The sequence below is a fragment of the Andrographis paniculata genome, unplaced genomic scaffold, assembly GCF_009805555.1.
Source record: "Andrographis paniculata isolate CXL003 unplaced genomic scaffold, ASM980555v1 Contig82END, whole genome shotgun sequence".
Lineage (NCBI taxonomy): Eukaryota > Viridiplantae > Streptophyta > Magnoliopsida > Lamiales > Acanthaceae > Andrographis > Andrographis paniculata.
The window spans coordinates 1024907-1040030 of NW_026137620.1; the positions used below are offsets into that span (position 1 = coordinate 1024907).

General features: G+C 25.0%; 1 protein-coding gene across 1 annotated transcript; it reads right to left on the bottom strand.

Annotated features, from left to right (window-relative positions):
- Nucleotides 1-2995: 2995 nt before the first annotated feature.
- On the bottom strand, nt 2996-6756 carry LOC127241547 (ACT domain-containing protein ACR4-like). Its single transcript, XM_051260668.1, has 7 exons — nt 6379-6756; nt 6213-6258; nt 5937-6051; nt 5753-5820; nt 4514-5116; nt 3725-3829; nt 2996-3631 (listed from the first exon to the last, which is right to left on the bottom strand). The coding sequence occupies exons 1-7, from the start codon at nt 6450-6452 to the stop codon at nt 3284-3286; spliced, it is 1359 nt and encodes a 452-aa protein (XP_051116625.1). The 5' UTR covers nt 6453-6756; the 3' UTR covers nt 2996-3283.
- Nucleotides 6757-15124: the final 8368 nt, after the last annotated feature.

Here is a 15124-nt window from a genome sequence, read left to right on the forward strand (position 1 = left end):
TTCACATAATATTCTAATTTTTGTATCATACAAATATACAATCTAAACTCTGTATGAGATATAGTATCACAATTATTATCGTATATACAAAAATTTAAATATGTATTGACGTTATATTTTGAATATAAAATCAATTTTTAATTTACTATAATAAATCGAAGGAGACAAATTTTCGACTGATTTGATCAGATCAACATATATAATAAAAGCAGACAATATTATAAATATATAGTCCTTTATATTTAATTAAAATACAAATATAATTTACCTATATACATACAAATATTATTGTATTCTCTTTCATATGTAATTCAATCAAATGGAAGTGATTTAATTTAATGTTGATTAGATAATTGAATAACCTCATTCAATATTTCTTCCTATAACTAAACGCTTACTTTTGGTGTGAAATTTAATAATTATTACTAAATGTTAACTATAGTTAAAATATATATATATATATATATTATATGTAAGACTATTTTAGTTTCTTGCCTATTAATTTGATTTAATTATATTAAAATAAAAAAAAATCATCCAGTCATTAAGTTTTATATTCATTTGGTTGAATACAAACTTTAATAAAAGTAAATAAGAATCATTATTATTTTTCCTTTTATAAGTTAAAAGAAATTTTAAATAAATAAATAAAAATAAAGGAAAAGTGATATTTTTTATTACATAAATGAGTATGATTTTTTGTGAAAATATTAAATATATATAGTTAAATGACAGAGAAAATACATAGGTAATGACTAAAGGGCATGTGAAATGAAATTTATACCTACCATTGAATCACACTTCCCAGACGAGTTTACTTTGAGAGATTTTTTAAAAGATTTTACTATTTCAATTTTTTTTTTAATTCTAAAAATATATATCAAGTCAAATACTTGTTTTTATTTATTATAGTATTATATTAAATGTTAATTTTATATTCAAAATATCGTATCACTGCATATTTATATTACAACAAGCAATTATTTCAATTTAAAATTTTACTATTCAAAACCAAAACATAAAAGCAAATCAAAATTTCACAAGTAAATATTTTTACTAGTGTTCTTTTACTGTTTCAAATCAAAATCAATATTATTCACTTGATATACTTTTAATACACTTTTTTTTTCTTACAAAATATCACATCAAAATATTATTTAAACAAAAAACTCAAATCCACACTTTATTTCAAATCACAACTGAACAAACTCAATTTAATTTCACTATATTTCAAAATCGACATTATTCACTTGATACACTTTTAATACTTATGTTTTGAGTTCAAATAATGGTTAGAATATGCTCCTTCATCCCAAAACAATTTAATTTAATTTTTATTTTTTCCACTCTATTTATATATTTTTATATTTAGTAAAATTTACTAATTCAATACATAATTAACAAATATAAATTAGCATAATTAACTTCTTTTTTTTTTACATATAACATCATATATTAGAAAGGATCCATCAAAATTCTTTTATATTTATTTTTTTATTAATAAACAAATATTTTTATCTCTATTTAAAATTTTCAATCTTTCATAAAAATTAATTTATGTTAATTATAAATAAATAAGCATATATCTAATTTTATTTTCAACTAAATAATATTTACTATTGATATATAAATTTTAAAATATTTAATAACATATTCTAAATTTATTTTAATACCATATTTTAATTCATATTTTAAAACTATAACAAAATTATTCGTTTAAAAAAAAATAATATCATAATTTATTGGTTGAAATGAAATTAAATAAAATCTTGGTCTCAAATCAATATTATTTATAATTTTTTTCTTTTTGGATGACGTGGGAACTCGCAGCCGTTACCCGAAAGTGCGCACTGGGTAAACTCCGGCCGAACCTAATATCCTGCAAACTAAGCCCGACGGAAAGTCACACTAGGCGAACTATGTGTGACAAATAACTTAAGATATTGGGAGTTCGAAGCCATGACCCCACGGTCACAAGTCCAATGTGACCAATTATTAGTACACCAAACTTTTGATTTTGGCAATCATTCATCACTACCATACCAATCATAACAACTTTTTACTAATTTTAAAAGCAATCTTCCCACATTTGGAATTAAATAATTAATTAATTAATCAATTGATTGTGCAAATACTTTAATATATATATACATCTATAGACACATTGACACACTCACATAGCACTACTAACTGTTTATGTCACAAATCAAAATGTAATATCATTACCACAATCATTTCAACACTATCAAAAAGTCATCATCATAAAATGGTTCTCTCTATTTTGTATGATTGAGGTCAAAAGATATCCTCTGGGTGTGTTTGTCTCGGGTTTTGAATTTTGAATTGAGATTTGAATAATAGAAATTTTGAATTTGAATAATTTGATGATGTGATATAAATAGGTGTTGATGTGATGTTTTGAATGTAAAATTGATATTTAGTATAATATAAAAAATAAAAAATAGATGTTTGATTTAATATTTTTTTGAGAGAAAATGAGATGAATAGTAAAAATCTAATCCAATCCCCCAAACAAACACACCCAGAGTTTCTTTTCAATTTCTAAACATTCTTTTACCATTCAATTATACAATCTCTACACATTTTGTATGACTAATGTAGATTTAACCAGACATTTAGAAAATGGTTTCAAATATTTCTATTGAAATAATAATAATAATAATAATAATAAATCAAAACAAAATCAAGAAGATACCAACCCCATGTTTCATTTGGTTGTGTTTTAAAATATTTATTTTCACTGTTCATTGAGTACAAATTATTATTTAATATTTTTTATTCAAAACAATTGGATCGAACACTTATTTATATCAAACCAACAAATTTTACTATATTATTCTCAAAAACAAAAACAAACTCAGGGTAGGTTTCTTTGAAAAAAAATTAGTTTGAATTTGATATTAAAATAATATATAATAAGATATTTTGTGAGTGAAAAAAAATAATAATAATAATAATGCAGAATCCAAATACAAAGAAACATGAGATTTAGGCAAAAGAAACAAACCCGAGACCCATACACACACACACATGAATCTAATAAGCAAAAGTAAAAATCACCAATTTGGAAAACCCTCCAAATCTTTTCAAATAATCCAAACAATTACCAACTGCAAATCAAATATTTAGTAACTTTCCCTATATATATATATATAACATAATATACACATTACATATATATATATATATTTAATCCCGATACTTCATATATACCCAATTATCACTATTTGATCCTATTCCCGACCCTAGCAATGTCGATAATTCACGATCCCGACTTACTTAGGCCTAAATTAGAAAGAAATTTTTCCGAACTTGAGCGAAAGAGATTACCTAAAGAGAATTTCGAGGGGGCCTGTCGAGGGGGCGGAACGGAGGGCACCTCATCCTTCACGACGAGTGCCGTCATTCCCATCTGTTTTCGAACAACCTCGATTGTTTCCCGTCGTACCGGGCCCCCGGATGCGTCGACCACGTAGAAAACGTTCACGGCATGCTTGCCCTTCGTCGTGACCTCTGCCCGGGTGACCGAAAGACCGTACTCTCTGAATATGCGCGTAACGTCGCTGAGAAGACCTACCCTGTCGTCGCCGAATAGCTCGAGTCTGATTCCCTGCATTACGTCGATGTTTGCTAATTCTCGAAATGGAATAAACGAGATTGATTTGAAATTATTGTTTTCTATATTTGGGGCTCGGTGGATTACCTCGGAGGTTCGTCGTTTTATTGCCGCTTCCAAGCAATGGATCACGCGCTGCCGTTCAGCTTCTGAGCTGATGGGGCATCCGTCGATATGCCGCATGTAATATTCCTAAATCGAAGCAAACGACAAAGATTGACGCGGTTCGATAGATGAAAATAGAAACATGATGCGCGGCCAAAGCTCTTAGACAAACCGAGTCATTCGTGATCAGTTCAACTTGATTCAGCTCAGTTAAAACTCGTTCACGAACGTTAACGAGTTGAGTCGAACGGCATAAACAGACTCATTGAAATAATATATTTATTATAAATATTATACTCCTTCCCTCCGTCCCAAAACAATAGAAACATTTGGGATGTGCATAAAAATTAAGAAATAATAATATTATATTGATAGTGGTGTAAAAATATTCCTAAAAGACAAAAATGCCCCTGTGTAATTATTGTGAAAAAATAAGGATAGCTTTATAAAAAGGCGGGGAGCTTGTTAACTATTGTTTTGGGATGGACGAAAATAGCAAAATAGGACTATTGTTTTGAGACGGATGGAGTATATACATATAATTTATATATAAATTAAAAACAGTAAGACAAACGAGCTCGAACGAGCTTAATCGAGCCAAATACGAACACGAATTCAAACAAAAAAAATTATTAATGAACTGAGCTCGAACACTTAACGAACGAACACGAACAATTAAAATTTTGTTCGGCTTAGCTCATTAACAGCCCTACGGAAACCGTAAAAAAAAAAAAAAAAAAATCGACAACGAGAGAGATTAATAAGGGTTACCTGATGAGCCTCGGGGCCCTCGGCGCTAATGGTGCCGTGGGAAATCACGTACTGCATATCCGTAATGGTACAGACCGTATCGAACAGAAGCTTAGGGCGATCGGGGCATCTCAAGTTGACGACAGTGTATCCTTTTTCGACGAAGTTCTCGACTGTCACAAACGGTTTGGTTCGTTCGGTTGCATCACTGCCCGGATTCTGATCGTCATAGTCACGATCGGCGTACATGATTTGATGCAACCTCCTCTGCATATGAGTCGAGCCCACAGAAACGGCGGTGTTGGCGCCTCGCCATTCTCTGTTGCCTTTTAGAACAAAAAGCAGGAGGCTTTTTATGTTGGTGAGACGATCGGGATCTTCAATCATCAGTCCGGTAGCCTCGTCGGTGATGTATACAACCGCGGCCATTCTTGAATTGTGTGTCCATACTTCGGCAGAAACTACATTGCATTTAAGATCCGTGAGAATTGCAAAGATCTCCGAGAGCAGCCCCGGACGATCTGTGCCTGATAATTCAATGGCTGTACACTCGGCAGCTGATTGCACGCCGACGGATTGTTCTACGGATCGAAAACTGCGACCTCTGATCGTACGTTCCAATGACTGTAAAAGGAGTTTTAGTAACAACATTATCTCATGATAGTACCAATTTACAATAACTCTGTTTATACAAAACACTTCCGTAACTTTTTTTTCAAAAATATCACATCAAATTCTAACTTTTTTTATTATTTTTAAGTTTTTTCGAAACTCAAGAACTCTAAAAGGCTCTGTCTAAATGGAGCCAATGTAAAGAATGGTAGCATCTAATCGAAAGACTTTCGAGCAATTAAGCATGGTTATTGCATTTTTGGATTCTTCTATTGGTACCAGAAAGAGGGTTGAATAATAAGTATTGCGCTTAATAATCGAAACAAATGATTTCATTACTCCAAATGCAATCATAATATCGACTTTATGAACTCTTCAATGTGAGTTTCCTTCTAAATTTTCTTTAAGATAATTGAGCTATTTGATCTCTACCACAACCAAATGTCACAAACATTTAAGAAAAACAACAAACTACGCGACAACGGACATGAATGCAGTTATTAACTCCGGCCTAGAAAGTAATAGAAGAATCGATTCGACATTAAACGAGTAAAACTGTTCAGAACTAAGCAAAAGTTTCATAATCCATTAATATTAAAAAGTTAACATAACTGAAGTGTAATCCAATACATATTGTTGCTTATTTACCTGTTGAATTCGATCCGAGATATTGTCCTCATACACCTTATTCCCAAATTCATCAGTCACATGAAAAACTGCATTTGATCAATCAAAAAACCAAAACAATGGCGTTTCAATTAAAAAAAGTACTAAATCAAAATTGAAATCCATAGATAAATGAATCAATACAGAGATTGAACAGGAAATTCACCATCCATAAACCATCCACCATCTGATGAAATATAAGCCTTCTTAATTATCAGATTCATATCAGAAAGAACTTGCACAACCTCCAACAAGCTTCCTTTCTTATTTGCACTGTCCACCTGCAAAAACACACAAAAAATTTGGGGGAAAAAACAAGAGCAGATAAATCAAAATCAAAATCACAGATCAAACAGACAATTTGTTTTCGAAGGAATTAACTCATTTGAGCGTTGTTTCGAATCCGACGCCAGAATAAAACAAATATAACCAATTCTAGTACCTTGATCAGAGTCACCTTCTCGTCAGATGCACTGTCAACAGTAACCCTACGAAGATTCCCCAAATTGAAAAAACTAGCATCATCTTCCTCAAACCAAAATTTCAACATGCAATTAAATAACAACAAATTAAATTTTCACACAGTAAGTATAACAAAAAATCACCACCTCGGCGGGTTCATTCTAATCACGAACTTCTCGAATTCATCGTCCACTCTGACCGGCGTCTCCCAGCACTCCATTCCCAAATAATCCAAACCTACAGCGACGAATAAGGCAAAAAACAAAGCAAACACCAAACTCCTGACACCGATGCCGAGCCAGAATTCAGATAACAACAACCGATCGAATTCCCCCGTCCAATGCGGCGACGCAACCTACGCCGCGTGAATCTCTGACGAAATCGTCGCTGCAAATCAAATTGATTGTTGAAATTGAAGCCAAGGGAGGCGATGAGGATTTTGGCGTCGGTTAAAATTGGGACAGTGGCTCGTGAGGTGTACCAAGAGGTTTTTGGAGGGACTCTTCCTTCTGCACCATTTTTCATTCAATATTTTATATTTATATTTATATGCGCATATAGATACAGACTTTCTGTATCTATATATTTATACGTATGATAATACAATCAGCATGAGTTGTGATGACAGACTTGCCCCACCCTCGCGTGACCTCCACTCGCCTACCTCTTCTCGCTTTTATTTAGTTACCTATTTTTGTTTTTGTTAGGATTTAGAATTTTAATTTAAAATGAAATGAAATTAATTTTTTAATTAAATAATATTTTGATATAAATATTTTGTTTAAAAATTAAATATATTTATATTTTAATTAAAAATTATAGTGATGGAATAATATTTGGTTTTTTTATGGATATAATTTTTTATGAAAAATTAAGATAATAATATAAAAAATAGTATTTTATAATGGATTATTTGTGAATAAATAAAATATATTACTTCTGTTCTGCTCTGAGTTTCATATATTTTTTTTCACCTTGATATTTGAATATTAATTATTATAACAAAATATAGTACAAATTAAGAAAAAATTGCAAAAATACTTTAGTTAGTGTCTTATAATACTAATAAATGAATATTTGTTAAAAAAAATTATATAAATATAATAATATTTTTAATGTTAAATACAATAATGTAAAAGATAAATGTGACTAGAGGGAGGGAGTATATTAAATGTATTATGTTAGTATATATATATTATATTTTTAATAATATTTTATAAAAAATTGTATCATCCAAAAATATCAAAAACAAACTCACTATTTTTTATATGGTTATAAAAGATAATAAACATTGACTTTTATTAAATTGCTAATATATTGTTATTTGAAGCTAAAAACAAACAAATTCATAATAGTATTATTATTATTATTATTGTGTACATTTTTATTCTATTTTATCTACAATAAATGTATTTATCTTGTATTTCATTTTAATTTTCTGATTTATGATTTGTATTTTAAAAAATGTGTTTATTATATTTGAAATTGTTTTCAATTTGAATATAAAAAAGATGCTCCATCGGTCTATTATACATATCTAGTTAATTTTATTTTGTAAACTAATATGTAACCCGTTGTATATCTATTAATATTAAATTATATGTATTTAATTTAATTTTTTATAATGAGTAATATGTAAATACTGCCTCCGTTTCATATCTATAAATTCATTTGTTTTTTTACGGAGTTTTAGAAATATTAGTATTACAATGGGATAATATAGAAATAAAGGTAAAAAAAACTAAATTAACCCTATTAGTATTGTATAATAATATAAATGTAATGACATTTATGTAATATATTGTAAATTGTAAGAGTATTTGTAATTGTTGAGATATTTTAGATATTCAGTTTTAGATTTAATAGATTTATATCTAGATTTGATCTTATTTATAGATTATATTACTTATATTTAAATCTATCGAGTCTATTTTGTATTGTCTATATATAGGCTCTTTATTTTAATGATCAATAAGACAATTTCATTATTTTCCCCCAAAATTTCTAAAGTAATGTTAGGTAGACGATACAGTTACTAAAAAAAAGAAAATGAATACTTTATTACAAGACAGAACAAAATAAAAAAATGAATAGATTTTTAAGGGACGAGGGAGTATTTATTTTAAATAAAATTAAATATATTTTTCATTATGTGGTGAAAGCACCATTTATTTATATGATTAATTTTTATTGTTTATATTTAATTTTATTCTAAAAATAAATATTATTTGTTCATTTAAAATCTTTCCATGAGTAATATTATAGTATACTCTAATTATTATATTTACTTAATTGTAAACATGGGATCACGTTTGTTTGATTTCAATTTTAAACCATTTTTAAATTGTTTATAATTTATATTATTTTTAATAAATATACATTATTATTATTTTTTTTACAAAATATTATATTAAATATTACTTAAACTAAAAATTTAAATATATTCACAACTCAGCTAAACATTATTCTCTCGTTCATAATTAGGAGCGACATAAAAAAAAAAAACTGAGTGTTCTTTTGAATTTACTTTTGTAAAGTTAAATAGTATATTTTTATAGAAATCGCAATTATTACATAATAAAAAAAAATTAAATTAAAAAATAAAAGAACAAAAAAATTATTATAGACAAAGAAATTGTTATATTACAATAATCTAAAATTACTTTAAAATTTTGTCGTGAATTTATATCGAGATATTGTTTATTTTTAAACATTATAAATATTTTTAGTTTAGCCGTTTAGATATATTTTATGAATCTCATTCCGAATTAGCTTTAATGTATATACATGTCTTATATCCTATATCGAATATAATATTTTCAATAAAAATATATTTCTATATTGTTACAAGAAAAAATTAATAGGTATTCTCTCATTCGTTTAAATCTATGCTCACTTTCCTTTTTAGGTTGTCATCGAAAAATATTCTCATTTTCTTTTTAAGTAAAAAATCATTATATTTTTGTATTATTTTTTACTATAAAATGAAAAATTAACAATTATTACTCACTTTTACTAAAACTTGTGTCCGGTCAAATGAGCACATATTTGCATGAGGGATAGAGTAATAAATACTATTAAAAAAACATAACATAAGTGAACACAAAGAGAGTATTTTGTTTGGAATTTGTTTTTAATTATTATTATTATAATCATCTCGATTTTCTATAAAAAAAAAATAAATTATTTTATTTCACAAAACAATATATTCATATTGTTATTTAAAATAAAATCAAACTTTTAAATTATTGTTTGTATTATCCATCTTATTCTTACATTATATAATTTTTTATCTTTTTTTTTCTCTTATAGTATTAACAAATAAATATAGAAATGATTAAATGCCTCATTAAACTACATTACTAAAATAATTAATATTTAATTTTATTCTACTTCAATTCAGCTTAAATTTCTTGTTAAAAAAGTCGACTAATGAATTATAGAATTTCAATAAATTTCCATTGATAATTATACAGCTAACCAAAAATAATAAATAAAAAATTCCATGAATATCACAAAATAATATTGGTTACCTTATTCAAATAAACAGCAATAATGATACTGGAATCACCATTTATATTGCAATTGATTTATTAATGTATTTATTGTTTTTCTTTATTTGTATTTATTTTTCTAAATGAAAATTAATTATATTTTAATGTGGAATTATTATGAGAATTGCAAAATAAAATATGAGAAACAAATACTTCGTCCGTCATCCAATTGTATGTTCACTTGATCAGACACATGTTTTAAAATAAATAAATAAAAATATAAACTTTTTATCCAAATATTCATATTATTATTTTAAAAATAAATATAAACTTTTTTAAAATATAAACTTTTTTAATAACTATAAACCTTTTTATTTTCTACAAATATTCATATTTTATCCAAATAATTATCTTTATACCAAAAAGCAAGATAAGAATTATTTTTACATAACTTTTAACTACCTATTATAATTAAAATATTATTATTTCTTAAATTCTGTGTTAAAAGTAAATATATATTTTATGACAAAATGGAGAGAGTATTACAATTTAAAAATAAAAAATAAAAAAAAAATTGTTGCTAACTATAAATAGTCGAATATATGTTAACAATATATTAACATAATACAATATTAGTGACCTCAAAATGCAAATATCTTAATGCAATGCACATATAAAAAATATAACATAACATATATGCTAAATTGCTAATAATTTATATGGCATGTTTGTTTATCTATATTTTATGTACTGATTATCGGTGACGAAACTAGCATCTAAATTTCGATGGGGCAAAATGTCATAATTTATTTAATATTTAGCTAATAAATTTAAATAAATAATAATGACATAATTATATATGAATTTAGATAGTTTTTTAGACAGAATGGGAGGGAGAAATTGTATAAATATATAAAAATTAATATTTTTAATACTAAAAAAATTATAAAATATTTGGCTTAGAGTCAATATACGGTACTCATTAACCCTATTCAATACTCTAACTAATCCCCAATTAATAATAAAAAATACTAAATAATATATTTTAAAAATGCATTAGATGTTGATTTTAATTGAAAATTAATCAAAATAATTTCAAGACATATTTTGATAAATATATATATATATATATTCCCTCCGTGTCAATACAATAGTCTTGTTTACCATTTTTGTCCATCCCAAAACAATAGTCTCATTTCCATAAATAATCATATCACCGTAAAATTATCCTTATTTTTTCATTATTATTACACAATTGCCACTACTTTTTACACTAATATGTTCGGAAGGGCAAAAAAATCATTTATTCTTACTTTTTACTAACTATCAATATAATATCAATATTTTTTAAATCTCGTACCCAATCCAACAAACTATACTTTTGGGACGGATGGAGTATATCTTACTCCCTCCGTCCCAGATACCATGTCCACGTTGCTGCTTCTGTCCGTCCCACATACCATGTCACTTTCATTTATTTAAAAATGATTACACACTTTAATCTCATTTTAAATTTTTAAATCTTATTTTTTAAATTTTAATTAAACTAATTAGTTATCTAAATCTTAATTTATAATTATTTATATTATAGAATAATTATTTTCACTAATACATTCTTAATTATCTACTAATTACACATCTCCTAAAATATTGTCCGCAGTGTAGCAGCCACGGTATCTGGGATGGAGGGAGTATTATTTTATAATTAATTTTGAATCACATGGTATAACATTAATCTTAAGATATATAATTGTATTAATTAGCTTGATTATATATATATATATATATATGTAGGTCTGAATTTGGCTTGTGTTTTAATTTAAATAGAGATTTAAATTTGATAATTGTATAATAATAAAATCCTTATTCCTCCATTGATAGAAATGTTCACAATTTAATATATTTTTGTCAAATTTACACACAAACTCCCTATTTTTTTAAAATTACTTGTGAACTTTGATTTATTATTAATTTTTAATAGTGTTATTTTTACAATTTATTGTAAGATAAAATAATTTATTTTTTTATTATTATTTTGGCCATTTCTTCTCAAAACTTTTAATGTTTCCACTATCATAAAATATCAAATTAAATATTATTTAAATATAACGTGTAAATTGAAGTGTGTTCCTTTAACAAATAATTAGTAAATAATGCAAAATATTATTAGTAAAAATAATTACAATTTAATACAAATAAACTAAAATTAAAATAATTTATTAATCTAATTAAAGTTTAAAGAAATTATAAAATATAAAGTCTAAAATATAATTAAAATGTATAATTATTTTTAAAAAATATATATATAACAAAAGATATGAGATCGTAGGACAAATTAAACCTAAACAAAAAATGCAGAACATAAAAAATATAAAACATCATTAATTATAATATAGAATAATATACTTCTTCGTCGTTTAAATTTATTCTTATTTTTTATTTTTATTTTTTTTCATCCAAACTTATTATTTTTTTCTTTTTTAGTAAAAAAAAAAATACTATTTTTTTATTTTTTGTTTACCCAAAAATGTAAAAATTATTATCTTTACATATTTTTTTTAAAACTCGTGTCCAATTAAATAAATACACAATTAAACGACAGAGGAAGTATATATTTACGAATAAATGAAAGAGTTGAATAATAAAAAGAAATAAGAAAATAACTATATAATAAATTTAAAAAGGGAGATAAGAACAACTTCAAGCACAATCTGTTTGGGCCCTACATGAATATACACACACGTAGGTGTTGTTTATTTGTATTTTTAAAATTTTAATATTATTAAGATGAAATTATTATTCTTTTTCTCTATTATAATGATGACATATTTTTTTTTTGTAAATATATATATATATGTATAAAAAAAAAATCAATAATTTTAGTGGAGGTAAGGAATATTAAATAATATATTTGAATAATAAATATACAATATTTTATCTATTCATTTTAAAAATATATATTGTTATTTTTGTCTAAATATAAAGTTTACTAGGCATTACAAATATTTTAAATTTATATTTGTTCATATTAATATTATTATATCAATGTTTTTTAAAAGAATAAAAAAAAACTCTTTACACAAAAAATATCCATCAGCAATCCTTTAAATAGGCGTTGATATGATATTTTGAATGTAAAATTAATTTCTAGTATAATATAAAAAATGAAAAATAGGTGTTTGATTTGATGTTTTTCGAGAAAAAAAAAAAAGAATGAATAGTAGATTTAAAAACCAATCCCCCAAACAAACACACCCTAAATATAAATATTTCTTAAACTTCATATTAAATAAATATATATATCTTTCAAATGAATGGGGAGCAAATATTACTTCGTATGCATGCATATATATTTGAGTTTGATATTTTTAAGTATAATATTATTTTATTTTTAATAAAATAAATCAATAATAAACATAACTATTTTTTTTAAAAAATAAAGTGATCATGTTATTTTAAAAAAATGAAAGAAAAGAAAATTAAATGATAAAAATAAAATTTTGTTTATTTTTTTTTTCTTCGATAATATAGGAATTCAGTGATTCTTGAAGATTTAAACTCGTGATCTTTCGGTCACGAATTCACTTCCGCACCACTAGGTCATCTTCTACAAGAATTTTTTTTTTTTTTTAAAAAAAATAATAATTTGATATTATGGAAAAAATAATATACTCTCTACTTTTATTTTTCTAAAAATATGTAATTTTTTTCATTTATAGATAATTAATTTTACAAATTTTTACGGTGCTTGGCATAGAGGATAAAATTGTAAAGAAATGATTTTATACAATAAAATTGCAAAGAAAATAAATTTAATATAAAATAAAATTTATTTATTTATTGTCTCGAAAAATATGAAATTCAGTTCAAAAATATAAAAAATTGTAAAAATTTGATTAATCATTTGAAAGGAAAGGCTAAATCTAATAAGAAAGAATTTCAGTAAGTGAGAATCAAATATGCCCGTTGGTGTTTTTTTTTATTATTATTATTTGAATAATAAATTATATGTTTTTTTTTTTTTGTTAAGATCAAATGAATGTAATTTAAAAAATCATAAATGAGCCAAGCAAGTTGAATTATCTTATCTAGTTCTACTTAAAAAGATGATCAATTTTTTAAGGCTCATAAAAGAGTAAATTTAATGTATATTATATTATATATATTTTTAATATAATATTTTAAAATTGGTGCAAGGTGGGTGGGTCAGCTGTTGGACAGCCAAATTATTTAATACTCTTTCGGAACGTTGGTTGCGTTCGACACGAAATTTAAAAAATATTGATATTATATTAATAATGAGTAAAAAGTATAGATAAAAGATATTTTTTTCGATTGTATTAGTCTAAAAATAGTGGCAATTGTTTAATAATAATGAAAGAGCAAAGGTAGTATTATACAGTGATATGATTATTTATGTAAATAAGATTATTGTTTTGAGATGGACAAAAATAGTAAACAAGTATTGGGACGGAGAGAATATCATATATATATATATATAATATTGTTAATATAATATTTTTTTCATCTATATTATTTTACCCTTGATAAAATTTAATTTCTTATTTTCTAGACCTAGTCGTAGTCGGCTGTCTGCACTTTTTTTTTTTTGGTTAAGAAATTGCAAAGAAATTGATAATATAATGAGTTTAGATAATGACATAAAATGTTAATTAATTCTTGAATTAATCTTAACTATCTATTTATTTTAATTAAATAAAAATAATTTAAGTAATTAAGCTATTAAAGCATGCTATCCAACTTGTAATTTAATTACTATAAGACTTATTTGAAAAGGGGTATTAATTTGGCTAGTAAATAATAAAATTAAAGAAGTAAACATATGGGTGTGTTTGTTTCGGGGATTGGATTAGATTTCAATTATTCATTCCTTTTTCTTTTTTTTTTTCAAAAACATCAAATCAAACACCTATTTTTTATTTTTTATATTATATTAAAAATCAATTTTACATTTAAAACATCACATCAACACCTATTTATATCACATCATACACTATTTAAATTCAAAATTTTTACTATTTAAATCCCAACTCAAAATCCAAACCCCAAACAAACACACTCAAAAACATGAGAATTTTGATCATTGACGCCTAAAATTTAATTTATAATTTAATTTATTGAATAAATTAATTATAATTATCGATGATACTTGTGTTTGAAAATTTATCACCATTATATATGTTCTCAATCAACACAAAATATCATAAATTACATATAAAAATATATATCCCGTATGAGATAATCCGTTGATGTAGAGATTTACTTGTGACCGTGAAAAAAAATCACAAACACTCTCCATTAATACATTTTGAGCATCTTCTTGGATTAAAAATTCAATTATAAAATATTCATTATTTTTCATATCTCATCGTAGAAA

Coding starts and splice junctions, on each gene's coding strand:
- LOC127241547 (XM_051260668.1), bottom strand. CDS start 6,452: ATGGAGTGCTGGGAGACGCCGGTCAGAGTGGACGATGAATTCGAGAAG. Junction 6,052..6,212: donor AGAAGGTGACTCTGATCAAG/GTACTAGAATTG, acceptor GTGTTTTTGCAG/GTGGACAGTGCAAATAAGAA. Junction 3,632..3,724: donor TAAAACGACGAACCTCCGAG/GTAATCCACCGA, acceptor GACGTAATGCAG/GGAATCAGACTCGAGCTATT.